Here is a 16,914-nt window from a genome sequence, read left to right as displayed (position 1 = left end):
CCAGTGACATATGTTTTTCCTAGAACACCAGATTTCTTAGTAAGCTTTCTTTGTTAAAGCTTTTGTGAACACAAGGGTAATATAATTTGTTTTAACTCAGTTGTAAAACGTGCACCAGCAACTTGATAGAATCTCATTGTAAGGACTTAATTCACGCAGCAGAATTGCTTTCCTGAATTTGATGCTCTTTGTGATATCTGTAGAGTAAGATAAGTAATGATAGCCATGAACCACATGAAGTAGGTGATATAAAAAGAGTAATCAAATGTGATTTCATTGGGCACTCAAAAATTCATCACATACATACTGTTAAGTATTCTGGAGTAGTGAAAAGTGTGTCTAAGTTTGTGTTCTGTATATATATTCTGTGTATGAATATACTGTGAACATGCATCCAGTCTCTCGGCATTATACAAAGAGCTGGGTAACAGATTTTTAAAAAGCCAATGAACTAGCACAATTCTAACATGACTAGAAACAGAATTAGCAGCGATCTGGGTCTAATATAACCAACCTTCCTAGGGAGTGGTGAAAATTAATGTTTTTAAAGCACTTTGAGACAATCAGATGAAAAGTGCTTTAGAAGTGCAAATTATTGTTAATATAATCAGTACTATATAATAATAATTAGAGTAAAATGAGAGTGTCCTTAATCTATTAAACAAATACCAACTGACAGAGCTCAGAGTGTTGATGGCTTCCAGGTTTCACTACAGCTCCACAGCTGGGCATGCTGTTTTATTTTTTAATTTCCAGTTTTCATTAAGAAAAGAGATTGCAGATTATATTCCTCACAATTCTGTTTCTCATTGAAAGTAAAATGTTGTAGGTACTATATATGAAGAGACTGAGCTGCTAAGAAATCCTGGTAAAACCATGTCTACCTTCCAGCCACACCAACTTTTAACTTTTTTTTTTTTATCATCAGGGGCTTTTACTGCATCTAGTTTTGTTTTATATTTTAGAAGACAACACTAATAAAACTGGAACATAGCTGTGGGCAAGTTCCATTGCAAGATGTGACTAGCCAATTAAAATGATGTGTGATTTAAAAAGATAACTGCTGCCCTTTTCTAGGCTGGTAAGTATTAGGGATCTGAAAGGAGGATGGGAGGACAAGGGAATATGAGAAAGAATCATAGGACTGGATGGGATCTTGAGAGGTCATCTAGTCCAGTCCCTTGCGCTCATGGTAGGATTAAGTATTATCTAGACCATTCCTGACAGGTGTTTGTCTAACCTGCTCTTAAAAATCTCCAATGAAGGAGATTCCACAACCTCCCTAGGCAATTTATTCCAGTGCTCAACCACCCAGACAGTTAAGAAGTTTTTCCTAATGTCCTCCCTGGCTGCAAGTTAAGCCAACTGCTTCTTGTCCTATCCTCAGAGGTTAGGAAGAACAATTTTCCTCCCTTCTCCTTGTAACAACCTTTTACGTACTTGAAAACTGTTATCATGTCCCCTATCAGTCTTCTCTTTTCCAGACTAAACAAACCCAATTTTTTCAATCTTCCCTCATAGGTCATGTTTTCTAGACCTTTAATCATTTTTGTCACTCTTCTCTAGACTTTCTCCAATTTCTCCACATCTTTCCTGAAATGTGGCTCCCAGAAATGGACACAATACTCCAGCTGAGGCCTAATCAGCACAGAGTAGAGCAAAGAATTATTTCTTGTGTTTTGCTTACAACACTCTTGCTAATACATCCCAGAAGGATGTTCATCTTTTTTTGCAACAGTGTTACACAGTTGACTCATATTTAGCTTATGATCCACGATGACCCCCAGGTCCCTTCCTAGGCAGTCATTTCCCATTTTGTATGTGTGCAACTGATTGTTCCTTCATAAGTGGAGTACTTTGCATTAGCTCTTATTGAATTTCATCCTATTTACTTCAGACCATTTCTCCAGTTTGTCCAAATCATTTTGAATTTTAATCCTATCCTGCAAAGCACTAGAAGCACCTCCGAGCTTGGTATTGTCCTCTTTATAAGTGTACTCTGTATGCCATTATCTAAATAATTGATGAAGATATTGAACAGAACCGGACCCAGAACTGATCTCTGTGGGACTCCACTCGTTATGCCCTTCCAGCATGACTGTGAAGCACTGACAACTACTCTCTGGGAATGGTTTTCCAACCAGTTTTACACTTACCTTATAGTAGCTCCATCTAGGTTGCATTTCCCTAGTTTATTTATGAGAAGGTCATAGATATACCACGTCTACCGCTTCCCCTACCATCCACAAGGCTTGTTACGCTGACAAAGAAACCTATCAACAAATCCATCCTGACTGTTACTTATCACCTTATTATCTTCTAGATCAGTGGTTCTCAAAGCTGGTCCACCACTTTTTCAGGGAAAGCCCCTGGCGGGCTGGGCCAGTTTGTTACCTGCCACATCCGCAGGTTTGGCCGATCGCGGCTCCCACTGGCCGCGGTTTGCTATTCAAGGTCAATGGGGGCTGCAGGAAGCGGCGCAGGCCGAGGGATGTGCTGGCCTCCCTTCCCGCAGCCCCCATTGGCCTGGAGCGGTGAACTGCGGCCAGTGGGAGCCGCCATCGGCCGAACCTGCGGACGCGGCAGGTAAACAAACCGGCCTAGTACACCAGGGGCTTTCCCTGAACAAGCGGTGGACCAACTTTGAGAACCACTGTTCTAGAGGTTTGCAAATTGATTGCAAGAAGTGTAAGAGAGGGAGAAATCTCCTCACACATTCAGTCTAACCACCCAAGAGTGAGGTAGTGTGGTTCACACAGTCAGTTTGTGGTCTGCTGTGGCTTTTGTACCCTGTGTAGTCAGATGTGAGGATATGACCCATGGCTTGTAAGGTGCTGTGGCATGAAAGAGTCAGTACATGTGGCTCAGCTTATAATTTACTTCAACTGTTTTGTTACTTTGCAGTTACAGCTATGAGTACATATCATGGCTCAGATGACCTCTCAAAGTACTTAAGCTTCACTCTTCTGGCCTATTATGATGTTCCTCACATCCACTGGTGTGCTTATAATGTTATGTTTTATGGATTTCATTTGGCTTTAGGGACAGCCCTGAGCAAGGAGTGGTGTGTACGCTGCACCATCTTTGAAGTGGACCCAGGGAGCATTAACTCAGAGACACTCTTCTGAGCCACAATTCCTCCCCTGCTTCCTCCTCACTGCCAGGGAGTAGTAATGTGCTGTTGGCCTATTCCCTGGCCAGTGACTAGGACAGGGAAGCAGAGCCAAGTTTCTATCTATTCCCCACCTCTACACATCCATGTTCTGTCTCCCTCTTCCAGAGAGAGAGTAAGTGGTTGAGTAGCTCCTTATGCCTTCATCTCCAGAACATGTTGTAATCCATGTCTAGCCCTCCATATCATCAACTGTACAGAACACCCCTCTTAAAGTATTCTTCTTATATAAGGAAACCAGAATCTCCTGATGTAATGATGGCTTTTTAAGACGAAAGTTATTCATATTCCTTGGCATTATAGTGATGGGGAGGGGAGAGAGAGGGGGTATTTACTGCAGTATTTATGATGTAAATGTAACTGCTGCAGGAAATAGTTGTCAAGCACCCCAAGGTCCCCCCCGTCACTGTGGAGGGGAGTCTGCACCTGGGGAAGGCGGGAATTCCACTTTTGTGACATGCTGCCCTTCTGTGAGGGATTTGTGAGTGCAAGGATAGGGAGCTGTTTCCTCTAGGTCCTTCCTCCAAACTGCTGGAGAAGACACAGTACACGTTAGTATAGCCTGAGGCTATGCATGTTGCACTCTGTGCTCTGGAAGTCCCCATCCACAATGGTACATGTTCTGGAAGTAATGCTGTCATGGGGACGCCCTACAAGTACAGCTCCTGTTGCAGTCCAAGGGTTGGTGGGACTCGTGGAGCCATACAGAAGGACAGAGGATAAAGGAATCATCTGCATGGATCCTCCTTGCCTAAAAAGGATGCCCCAGGACCTGTGGGTTCAGGGGCTGAGAACCCTTGACTGCTCTTTCAGGGGAGCAAATCCCACCTTGAAGGAGAATTCCTGAGAAATAATGTGAGCTTAAACTGAGGAGTTTCTTCTCCTCTATTTGGTTATTCTTTCAGGGAGAAGCATACGGGCCCCAGATGTTAATGGTGACCGACCCACTGTAGGTTAACTCATGGGAAATGTCACAGTGCTGCCTTTTTAAAAACATCCCTCTCCCACAGGCCAAACACCTTCCAGTACTGTTGGAAGCCTTCATTCCACGTGGTATCTATGCCTGTTGGCAGGTTAAAATTTGTCATTGTGGTTTTAAAGAGGGGTGGGGTGGGGAAGAAAGTTTCAAAGTTCTCTTGTGCCTGCCTCCCAGCGTGGCTTTCAAAAACACAGTATGTGTTAGGAGGTTTTAAAAGAATAATCTCTGGAGTAATGATGCCTAAAAAGGCATTCATTCCAGTCAGAGACATTGAAATGGTTGGTTTGGGGAGGAAGGAGCATATTTGAACACTTTCACATTTAACCAGTTCCCACATGCTCACACAAACTACACGTGAAAATGCTGAGTCAATGGCCATTTTGAAGATAGTTGTGCATTTTGCATGTTGGTAGTTGCGGCTTTATTTCCCCCCCCCCCAGGTATTTTTTAAAGGGGGGGGGAGTTCACAATATCTTTTTTCTCTTCTCACTGCCTTTTTAAAAAACTTCTCTCAATTTTGCATATTTTACATGGAGAGAACAACCACCTCCTTCCTGCCAAGTTGTATTGATATTATATTAACTTGCTCCAACTTTTAAGTAGTTAATTCTGATTCTGAACAGCAGACAGACTCCGCTGGCCCATATGGTCCCCCAGAAAGTGTAGGTAGTGTTGTCTGTTTATTAATGTCCACTCAGTATTTCAGTCTCAGTGTCCTTCTATGATACAGGGATGCATGCAGAAAGTTGCATAGTTTTGTGCTTTGAGCAAGAATCTGGGTGTCTGTAGACACACCTAAGTACTATTCCCATTTCTACCACTGACTTTTTGGGTTACTTGGGTAAGCCACTTAACCACTCCATATTTCAGTTTCCTCATCCATAAACTGATGATGATACCTTTGAAAAGCACTGTGATATCCTCTGAAAGGAGCTCTTCATATTATTCTTCCTATCATACGGTATACTTTTTCACATTTAACATCATTTGGGAATGATTAATCGAGCTTTATGGATTTAATTTTTTAGTATGAGTTATGGAAGACTTTCCTAAAGAATAATACATTTAAATGTTATTTGAGATTAAAAACTTAAAACTTTGTCTCGTGTTTCAAAGATTTTTAAATGACCTTCAGACTAAGCTGGTCTCTGGTTTGAATATGCTGATGAAATCACTTTGGTTGCAAGATGTTTTGTTTGATAATGAAACTCAAAACTACCAACCATGCTGAACAGATGATGTTTTTCTGTCTAATATACTAATATTCATCAATGCAATGTGTGTGAGGAAAGTTCAGGTATGAATATAGATGAAGACAAGGATTTTCCAGGACCTCATATGATTATTTCCATTAGGTCTTGATTTTTTTTAGCAGCATCATTATCTTTACTTGCATTGATATTGGAAGGAAAAAGCAATATTTCATCATTCAGCACTATGAATGCGGAAGCAATTGAATTCTCATCACTAGCCATTTTATCAAATTAGAAATTCTGATTTAGGACAAAATTTTGTCAGTCTTCCTCACACTGAGTAGTGTCTTATTCAGTGAGCAAGCCCATCAAAAACAATGTGACTATTCACAGATATTACTCAGTGTGAGTTAGAATATCAAAATCTGGCCCTGAATGTTTTGAGTTTATAGGAGAGTCCAGATTTAGGAAACAAATTTGCTTTACAGATTTTCTTGGCACTGTTATTTTAAATAGTCTTATCTTAGATGAACATATGTAATATTTTTTTTTTTGGTGTGAAGTACAGAACCTTACAAATTCTGTGATCTTCTAGTCAAAAGAAGGGAATTTGCTTTTACAAACCGTTATTTGAAGTATTAGGTTTATAAGAATAGATGCAACCAGAGAAGGTTCACACTTAATAAAAAACTTGCAAATCTCATTTTTACTTTGATCTTGTGTCATTTACCATTGTAAATCTTATTAATGTGAACTAAGCTGGGATCAAAGCTTTTATTTGCACATTTGTTCTTTAAAACCTGCCTATACTTTAAACAACACTAGTAAGGCTACAGATTGCAACTTCTTGGAACATTTGGCCTAAAATGATCTGGATGAATTGAATAGTCTACTTATTTAGTATGTTTATAAAAGATTATAAAGGGTGTCCAGAGCCCTGGATGGGTACCCTCTTATTATAGTTTATGAAATCCAAGTAAATAAATTAATGGGGATTATCTTTTCATTTATATGTGTCTACAGCAACCAGTGAGCCTCAATTCCTGGTTGAAGTGTTCTAGCTACTACTGCAATGTAAATAAATAGTGCTGTGTGGGAACTAGAATTTTCCTTTCATGGGAAATTCTGTGATTACAAAATTTTCTTCCATTCTGAATCAGAATGAATGTTGAATCTTGAAAATTCCTGTGAAATGGAATTTTGTCCAGGGGAAAAAATCATTTTGGGTCAATCAAAATGTTTCATCTTAATTTTGATTTTTTTGTATTTTAAGATATTTTTTATCATCTAAAATAAAATTCAAAACAAATAATAAAAATGTTTTATTATGGAAATGTTGCGATGGGCTGCTTTGACTTTATTGAAATGCTTTGTTTTGATTTAAAAAACAAACAAAATTTCATCAAAATCAACATTGTCCCAAGGAAAGCTTTGAGTTAGATGAAACAGCATTTTACAACAGAAAAACTATCCATTTGAACACTTTTGACCAGCTCTACAAATAATAAATAATATAATTTTTGTTTATATAATTCATTTTTTACTTAAACTACCAGAGGCCAGCTATGGCCAACCCTCCATTCTCATGCTTAGTACACAAGTAGCCCCACTGATTCCAGTTGGGCTTCATAGATAGCAAGGTACTAGCATCTAATTATTATTTATTCTCTTTAATGGTGCAGAGTATTTAATTATAATTTTTAGATATAGGGCGCACAATTCATCCCAGGCATAGGTCTACTGGTTAGGCCCGATAATACCTTTTGTGACTAATTCACCACTGCATTTCAGTGGAGTTACACTGGCACAAAACTGGTGAATCAGGGTCTCTATATTTATGCTTTAAGGAGAATGGGTGAAATTTTGAAAAGCACTTTAGTGCTTTAAGAGCACATTATATAAATCAAATCACTCCTAAGTCATTTAGGCTCTTTTGAAAATCCTACCTATCATCTCAAACATATTTTATAATATTTACTATTATTCAGAATTCCGAGGCACTAGTGTGGGGAACTAGTTGCTCACCCCATACCTGTCACTAAGTTGTTCTTTGAGAACCGTGGGAACACCATGTTTTCTGTTCGGATGATAGCTCTTGTCCGTGATGTACATTCAGTGGCTGTTTTTCAGCAGAGATAATCTAGTACACGGACAGGTGCTTCAAGGAAACAAATTATTTTACATTTTCTCTTTAGCCTTTTTCAAGTAGCTCTACTTTTTTTGAATCTGGATTTAAGGCTATTGTCAGCTTTAATGCAATTATGCTTGTTTTTATTCAAACCTCAGTGAACCAGACTTTGGCAGCAAGACCTAATAAGCCTCCTATATGTTTTAAAAGGCAAACCACATTGTGTTGGTCCATGGGAAAGTGTCTTCCTTTAAAAGCTCTTAATCCCTTTCTCCTCTTCATTTGTGTATGCTACAGTAGCTGTGACCATCTATGGTATATACTGACAGGTAGTTAATCTGTATGTCACACACCTAGTAAGAAGTGTACTCTTATCCCATACCTAAGTATAATATACTAAAAAAGATGCTGCTGTTTACTTATAGTAAAGATATTATGGATCTCATGGTTTCATTAATATACTGTAAATAGAAATGTGTATCTCAGTGATTTCAACTGAGTTATAAAGAGTTCCATTGAGGTAAATTGGAGCTGCTGGTTGCTCAGAAATTTTGACCGTCAGGCCACTTATCCATATGCAGATATGGAAGCATAATTTTAGACACCTATTTTGGATCATCTGGTTTGTATTCTCATCCAAGATGTATTTATTTAAGACAGGTATATTATTCTAAATGATCACCTGCAGATATTATTCCTGCCACAAACACTCTTTTAAAACGTATTCCAATGAATCTGTATTTCGCTGAGAACTACTTCTCTCAAAGGTTTTTCACCACTTCTACCTCTTGTGAAGTTAAATCACAGTCCTGTATTAATGCTGTTACTTTTTCTTCTCCCACATGGAGTACAAATACAAATGTTAAATTTATGACCTTGAAAAGGTTGGAGGAAATAAATGGAAAAACACAGGTTTTCCAAGAGTGGGATTAAATACATAAGTCAGGTATGTCCCTCGTGTAACTCACTGAGTTTGCAGAGTTACATTTTCTGCAGCTATTCATAAATAGCAGAAAGTATTATTGCACAGCTGTAGAGTGGAGACTGTAGAAACAGCATCTGTAGAGCATCTGGTGTTAGTAATGTTCAGATCATCAGTCTTGAGTAATTATCATGATCTCCTTAATGTTGTTCCTTCAAGGTACAGTGAAATCTACTACATGCTTGATTTTTCAGTGGTGCTGAATACTTGCAGCTCCCACTGACATAAGTTGCATTTGTGGCTGCTTAGCAGCTCTGAAAATAAGATCTATAAGAATGAAATTCACATATGGTACAGAGAGACAGAACAAGGCTCTCCACTTAAGAAACACCAAGCCCTGCATAGGGACTCTGCTTGGGGTTTGCTGGCTGAGTAGCCACCTAGGGATGCACATGCATCCTCTGTACTTCACAGGCCTGGTCACCTCTAAAGGGCTGGTAGAGTAAGTCTCTTTGTGGGCTGGATAAAAAACAAGGATGATATCATGGTAGGGGTCTACCATAGACATTTTAACCAGGAAGAAAAGGTGGATGAGTTTTGTTTGTTTTGTTTTGTTTTTTAAAAAAACTAACAAAATTATCCAAAGCACAGGCCTTAGTGGTAATGGGGAGCTACAACTACCCACATCTGCTATGAAAATAATACAACAGGGCTCAAATTATCCAACAAGTTCTTGGAATGCACTGAACACAACTGTTTATTCAAGAAGGTGGAGAAAATTCGCATGCCCATCCTTGGAATGCACTAGATACAACTGTTTATTCAAGACTAGGGGGAGACACTGTTCTAAATTTGATTCTGACAAACAGGGAGGAACTAGTTGAGAATTTGAGGGTGGAAGCCATCTTTGGTGAAAGTGATCATGAAATGATAGTTCATGATTCTAAGGAATGGTAGGAGGGAAAACAGCAGAATAAAGACAAATGGCTTCAAGACAGCAGACTTTAGCAAACTCTGAGAAGTGTTAGGTAAGATCCCATGGGAAGCAAGTCTAAGGGAAAAAGAATTCAGGAGAGTTGTCAGTTTTTAAACAGACATTATTAAGGCACAAGAGCAAGCTTTCCTAATGCATGAGAAAGATAGGAAGTTTAGCTACAGACCATGCTTCAATGACCTGAAACTCAAAAATGAGTCATACAAAAAGTAGAAACTACATCAAATTATGAAGGATATATATATATTAAAAACACAAGAATATAGGGACAAAATTAGAAAGGCTAAAGCACAAAACAAGATTAAACTAGCTACAGACATAAATGGTAACATGAACATTTTTTTAAAATACATTAGAAGCAAGAGAAAGACCAAGGACAGAGTAGGCCCATTACTCAATGAGGAGGGAAAGTCAATCACAGAAAACACAGCAATGGCCAAACTATTAAATCATAGAATCATAGAATATCAGGGTTGGAAGGGACCTCAGGAGGTCATCTAGTCCAGCCCCCTGCTCAAAGCAGGACCAATCCCCAAGCCTGACCTTAAAAACTTCGAAGGAAGGAGATTCCACCACCTCCCTAGGTAACGCATTCCAGTGTTTTCACCACCCTCCTAGTGAAAAAGTTTTTCCTAATATCCAACCTAAACCTCCCCCCACTGTAACTTGAGACCATTACTCCTTGTTCTGTCATCCGCTACCACTGAGAACAGTCTAGATCCATCCTCTTTGGAACCCCCTTTCAGGTAGTTGAAAGCAGCTGTCAAATCCCCCCTCATTCTTCTGTTCCGCAGACTAAACAATCCCAGTTCCCTCAGCCTCTCCTCATAAATCATATGTTTCAGTCCCCTAATAATTTTTGTTGCCCTCTGCTGGACGCTTTCCAATTTTTCCACATCCTTCTTGTAGTGTGAGGCCCAAAACTGGACACAGTACTCCAGATGAGGCCTCACCAATGTCAAATAGAGGGGAACGATCACGTCCCTCGATCTGCTGGCAATGCCCCTATTTATACATCCCAAAATGCCATTGGCCTTCTTGGCAACAAGGGCACACTGCTGACTCCAGACATAAAATTGTTTGGAAAACTTTGGGGTTTTAGTTCACATGGCCTTCCTCTGAACTGGTACATACTCTAATTCTTAATGGCATCACTACAGCTACTCCCCTGAAAGATTTCAGAGTAACAGCCATGTTAGTCTGTATTCGCAAAAAGAAAAGCAGTACTAGTGGCACCTTAGAGACTAACCACATATCCAGCTTCTCGTCCACTTCTTGTCCATACATATCTAGCTTCTCGTCCACTGTAACCCCTAGGTCCTTTTCCCAAATGCCTTTTTTTGTTTCAGCTTTTACCAAAAAAAAAAAAAAATTAGCAGTAATTGATCAACTAACGTAGGGACCATCAGTGTAGAATCATAGAATATCAGGGTTGGAAGGGACCTAAGGAGGTCATCTAGTCCAACCTCCTGCTCAAAGCAGGACCAATCCCCAATTTTTGCCCCAGATCCCTAAATGGCCTGCTCAAGAATTGAGCTCACAACCCTGGGTTTAGCAGGCCAATGCTCAAACCATGGAGCTATCCTTCCCCCCAAAAATGGGGTAGGATCTGAGGCTAAAATATGGAAAAAACAAGTTAAGAATTACTTAGACAAGTGAAATGTCTTCAAGTCAGCAGGGCCTGAGGAAATTCATCCTAGAATATTTAAGGATTTGGCTGAAATGATCCCTGAGCCATTAGCAATTAACTTTGAGAACTTGTGGAGGACAGGAGAGATCCCAGAGGATTAGAAAAAGGCAAATATAGTACCTATCTATAAAAAGGGGAATACGAATAACTCGGGGAATTATAGACCAGTCATCTTAACTTCAGTATCTGGAAAGACAATGAAGCAAATAAACAATCAGTTTGTAAGCACTTAGAAGATAATAAGGTGATTAACAGTCAGTGTGGATGTGTCAAGAACAAACCATATCAGACCAATCTAGTATCTTCCTTTGACAGATTAATCAATCTTGTGGTAGGGGAAAAACAGTAGATGTGATATATCTCAACTATAGTAAGGCTTTTGATACTGTCTCACATGACCTTCTTATAAGGAAACTAGGAAAACATAGTTTAGATGAACCTACTATAAGGTGGGTGCACAACTGGTTGGAAACCCTTACTGAGAGAGTAGTTATCAGTGGTTCTTAATGGAACTGAAAGGGTATATCTAGAGAGGTCCTTCAGGTATCTGTCACAGGTCTGGTTGTATTCACTATCTTCATAAATGATTTGGATAATGTCAGGGAGAGTACACTTATTAAGTTTGTGGACGATACCAAGCTGGGAGAGATTGCAAGAACTTTGGAGGACAGGATTAAATTCAAAATGATCTTGACGAACTGAAGAAATGGCCTGAAATAAACAGGATGAAATTTAATAAGAAGAAATGCAAAATACTACACTGAAGAAGGAATAATCAGTTGCACAAATACAAAATAGGAAACGATTGCCTAGGAAGGGGTAGTGCAGAAAAGGATCTGGGGATTATAGTGGATCACAAACTAAATATGAGTCAACAATGTAATATTGTTGCAAAAAAAGTGATCATTCTCAGAAGTATTAGCAGGAGTGTTGTAAGCAAGACATGAGAAATAATTCAAGACTGAATAGACCTCAACGGGAGTCCAGTTCTGAGCACTACACTTGGAGAAAGATGTGGACAAATTGAAGAAAGTCCAGAGGAGAGCAACAAAAATTATTAAAGATCAAGAAAACATGTCCTATGAGGAAAGATTGAAAGCACTGGGTTTGTTTAGTCTGGAGAAGAAAAGACTGTGGGGTGAGGGGGGGGGAGATAATAGTCTTCAGGCATGTGGTTATAAAGAGGAGGGTGATAAATTGTTCTTCTTATCCCCTGAGACAAGACAAGAAGTAATGGTCTTAAATTGCAGGTTAGACATTAGGAAAAACTTCCTAACTGTAAGGATAGTTAAGCACTGGAACAAATTACTGAAGGAGGTTGTGGAATCTCTGCCATTGGAGGTTTTTAAGACCAGGTTAGACAAACATCTGTCACGGATGGTCTAGATAATACTTACTCCTGCCTCAGTGCAGGGAACTGGACTAAATGCCCTGCTGACATCCCTTCCAGTCCTATATATCTATGATTCTATGGGCCAGGTGAAGGGCCACTGGAATAGAATGGTTGTGGTTGCTGTTCCACCCCATGTGCTATAGTCACAGCCATTGAAGACTTGGGTCAGGATAAGTGGATTTGAGCTCCCCCATCTCTTTGCACTCCATCTCTACAGAGCCCAAACGTTCAGACTTTTCTGTTCATGGAACGGATTTCTGCTTAGCGAATAAAATATTGAAATGAATGCTTCTGTCAGTGAGAACAGAAGCAGCAGAATTGCGGCTAGATGATTACAAAATCAAAGTATATTTTATAAATTCTCCATTATTCAATACATTGTTTTAGAGCCTCATTAACTCCAGTGGTAACAGTTTTGATGAGCCAGGATATTACACATCCACTGCTGAGCAGTAAAAAGTCAGTCAAAACTACTTTTCATATGACAGATGCCCCCGATGCAGTTAACACCACTTTAAGCATTAAGGCCATGTCCTTGGGATGTAAATTAGCTTCTGTCTCAGCTTCCTACCACACCATGCTCTGATCCTGTGTCTATGTGGATCATGGACATTTCTTTTTTTAAAAAAAGCAGTGAAATAAAACGCATAAATTCCTGATCCATCACTTTTCAGACAATGGGCGATTCTCCACTGACTAATTGTAAATTGGACCAAGTCCAGAATGAATAAACTTAGATGGCAGTACATTTAATTTCAATGTGTCCTACCATTCTGCAACGCTTGTCCTTAAAATTTTACTATTTGCTGTAATGCTTAAGCTTAGATTTATGCTTAAGAAGTTATGAGCATGGATCTGTACCTTAGCTGAATCCCATTAGTAATAATTCTTTATGCTATAATCCTTTTGAAATGCTTTAGCACTGAAGACAAAAAATGTGAACTATGGATACCTCCAGACATAAAATTGTTTGGAAAACTTTGGGGTTTTAGTCCACATGGCCTTCCTCTGAACTGGTACATACTCTAATCCTTAATGGCATCACTACAGCTACTCCCCTGAATGGTTTCAGAGTAACAGCCATGTTCGTCTGTATTCACAAAAAGAAAAGGAGTACTTGTGGCACCTTAGAGACTAACACATTTATTTGAGCATAAGCTCAAAGCATAGCTCACGAAAGCTTATGCTCAAATAAATTGGTTAGTCTCTAAGGTGCCACAAGTACTCCTCCCCTGAAAGAGGCACTTTTAGGGGTGATATCAAGTATTCAGGAGATTGGCTCTTTGGCTTAATATCAATCTTACAAATATATCCTGGCAAATGGACATAACACACATAAAAACAATATGAAATATCCAAAAAGAAAGATCTGACCCACCCATATCTAATTTTTTTTAAGTTCAGCAAACAAAGATTATCCATGTGTTTTAAAAAAGTAAAAACTTCCTAACGTCAGAGTTAGATATCATCTCTTCAGAAATATAGAGGTGATTACTAGCTTCCCAGTGGGACCCAACACTTGCTTATTCTAGCCCTAAAGGAGCTTAAGAGAACAGTCTTTAAAGACATGGCATTTTAAGATGCCACAAAGCTACTTTAAATGATTATTTTAAAGACATTTTCATGCATCTCTGAGCCCTGTACTATTGGATTAGGGCACTCTGCATAGCTGCATTGACTTCAGTGTGTTGTCTATAAAAATGTGGTATTTACAGAATATTGGATTGTGTGGTATGGTATAAGGATTTTCTCCACACTTTTTCTGGGATGGTCTGCAGAATCCCTGGAGGATTTACTACTCCTGAGTAATGTGGCCATCCCAGTTTCATGCTAATGAAACACTTAGGGCTCGGCCACACTTGCGAGCTAGCTCACTACCCATCCGCACTGGCAAGGCACGTAGAGCGCTCTGACTCCAGGGCTAGAGCGCTCCTGGTACTCCACCTCGGCAAGAAGATTAACGCTTGCTGTGTCTTGGCTGAAACGCCCCGGCATCAGTGTGAACGAGGTGTTGCATTACTGCGCTCTGATCAACCTCCGAAAAGTCTCATAATCCCCTTAAGTCAAGTGGCCACTCTTCTCATTGTTTTGGAATTGCTGCAGGAATGTGGATATGCCCTTTGAAAGCTCTGTTTCTGACAGCCGGCTGCTTATCTGCTCCAAGACAAAGCAACCATTACTGTGGAATGCTGGGTGTGAGAGAGAGGCGGGGGGGGGGGGGTCTGCTGCTGTCTGAACTTACAAGGCAGCATGCTGACATGCTGTCGGCCCCCCCCAAAACCCACTCTCTCTCCCCCCACATACACACAACTCCCTGTCACACTCCACCCCCCCATTTGAAAAGCACATTGCAGCCACTTGCATGCTGGGATAGCCACCACAATGCACTGCTCTCTGTGGATATTACAAGAGCTGATAATGTGGCTACACCAGCGTGCTTGTAGCTGTCAGTGTGGACAGATTGCAGCGCTTTCCTTACTGCACTCTACAAAGGCTGGTTTAACTCAAAGCGCTCTACGTCTGCAAGTGTAGTCATGCCCTTAGATTGCAAAGGCAATAGCTGGGGCAAGGGTCATCTTTATGTTCTGTGTTTGTACAGAGCCTAGCACAATGGGGCCCATGTCCTTAACTAGGGCTTATAGGCGCTATGATAGTACAAATAAATAATAACAATAATAATAATAAATGTATGAGCGCTTAAATTTCTAGTATTTGTTGTTTTCTTTCAGAATCTTAAAATATTATGTACACAGCTTTTCAAGAGCAGACATAAATTACCTTAGATAAACATTTAGCAGTTTATGCTTACTTATGTAAAGTTCAGAGCCTCTAGATATATTCATTCTATCATGTATAGCACTGAATTAGGCAAATGTGACAAGTCAACTGACATTCGTGCAAGTTCTTGGCATTAGATTAATTTAGATTAATTTCTCTATACATTCTTTCATAGACTTTCATTTGATTTCTCTGCCAAGTAGCCATCAAAACAATTCCTGGGTGAGGTTTTTGGAGCAGGTGTTAGCTATGGAAAGCTATTCAGTATTAACCATACCTGCCTTACCTCTACAAACTTTGGAGACACCTTTTTTTCCCCTGATTACTGTTCTTTCACAAAAGGCCTGATTTAAAGTATCTGTCAAATCAAGTCTCTGGTTTCCCTCTTCTCCCCGCATTAATTGGGCATCTATTATGTTTGGGTGGGAAGGAAGGAGGCTCTAGGCTGATATAGCAATACTGCTGGGAAAAGAACATTAACATGGATAAAGGGATTTCCTAGTGGTATAAATACCTGCACACGACCTCCCTGTGCTCTGGAGCCCTTGTTTATGTATATATGCAAGTTAAGAGAACTGGAATAGAGTTTGACTGCTGTTAATCAATAAGGATATATTTTGTTAGAAAATAGGGGAAGGTGTTTCTTTGTCTTTTCTCCTTTTGTGGGAATGAGTTGCCAAGCATTTACTTCAGCTGACACCTTCGTCCCCTTGAATTCTGACTCTTCTCCCGCTCTGCCTCTGATAATGCATCATAGCGCTGCAGAATGCTTGCCCGTCTCCAACCATGCTACCAATGTCGTGTCTACAGGTACTTTTTTACTAGAACAATTACACTCTTGCTAACTTTCTTTTTAAATGCTTTTCCCTCTTTCTGTAAATGTTGCCAAACTTAACACAGAGATAGGGAAACACAGGCAGAGCTATTTCATATCAGCTCTGCAGTGACTGGGGACTACCTTAAAGCAGGAAAGTTTTCACAAGGCTATGTAAAAATGAATACATCTAGAGCGACTAAAATGTCTGCATTTTAGCCAAGTTTGTAGCTATCTCTAAATTTGTTATGGGATTAGGTTGAGATATTTGACCAGCACAGTGAGGTACTGGCTACAAATACTATCAAACTTTTGTAACATAAAATAGTCTTCAGTGACAAACGTCTCCTGAAATAAACCAAATTATATTTTGCCTATGAAACTGCAGTTTATAAATATATAAATGTATGATTTCAAATGGGTGATATACTTAAAATGAGGCAGATGCTGATGGCTATAGCTGGGGAAAATACCCATTAATGGGAAAATTAACATTTTAATAAATGCTGAGTAAAGACACTGGGATTTGGGTGAGATTTTCAAAAGCGCCAAAGTTACTTAAGTGCATCGGACCCATCCTTCTGTATTTTGGAATGTGGTACCTTTATCTGACTAGGAATTTTAGTATGTTAAAACTGAACAAAAATCAAAATGTTTCCACAGAAAATGTGCTTGCTACCTGAAAATGTACAGAACTGGAGTTTTATCTCATTGGCATTTCTGTTTTTTTGAATGAATGAAAATAAACTTTCATAAATAGAGAGAACTGAATATTAATTTCAGCTAACCCACTGACTCAAATTGAGTTGCATGGAGGAGAGAATTTTACTAGATGTCTTCAATAAAACGAT

General features: G+C 39.5%; 1 protein-coding gene across 2 annotated transcripts in view; it reads left to right on the top strand.

Moving 5' to 3' along the window:
• Window positions 1–16,914, top strand: part of POU1F1 (POU class 1 homeobox 1) — a 133,219-nt gene that overhangs the window by 96,308 nt on the left and 19,997 nt on the right. The window contains exon 1 of one of the 2 annotated variants that reach the window (XM_048868993.2): window positions 15,918–16,059. The exons of the other annotated variant lie outside the window; for it this stretch is intronic. Coding sequence (XP_048724950.1) covers window positions 15,918–16,059 — 142 coding nt within the window. Of the gene's footprint in view, window positions 1–15,917; window positions 16,060–16,914 lie in introns of those variants that run through there. 2 annotated transcript variants of the gene reach the window in all.

The sequence above is a fragment of the Caretta caretta genome, chromosome 1 (genome assembly GCF_965140235.1).
Source record: "Caretta caretta isolate rCarCar2 chromosome 1, rCarCar1.hap1, whole genome shotgun sequence".
Lineage (NCBI taxonomy): Eukaryota > Metazoa > Chordata > Testudines > Cheloniidae > Caretta > Caretta caretta.
Note: the sequence above shows the minus strand (reverse complement) of the source record. Positions and strands in the feature narration are given on the sequence as shown.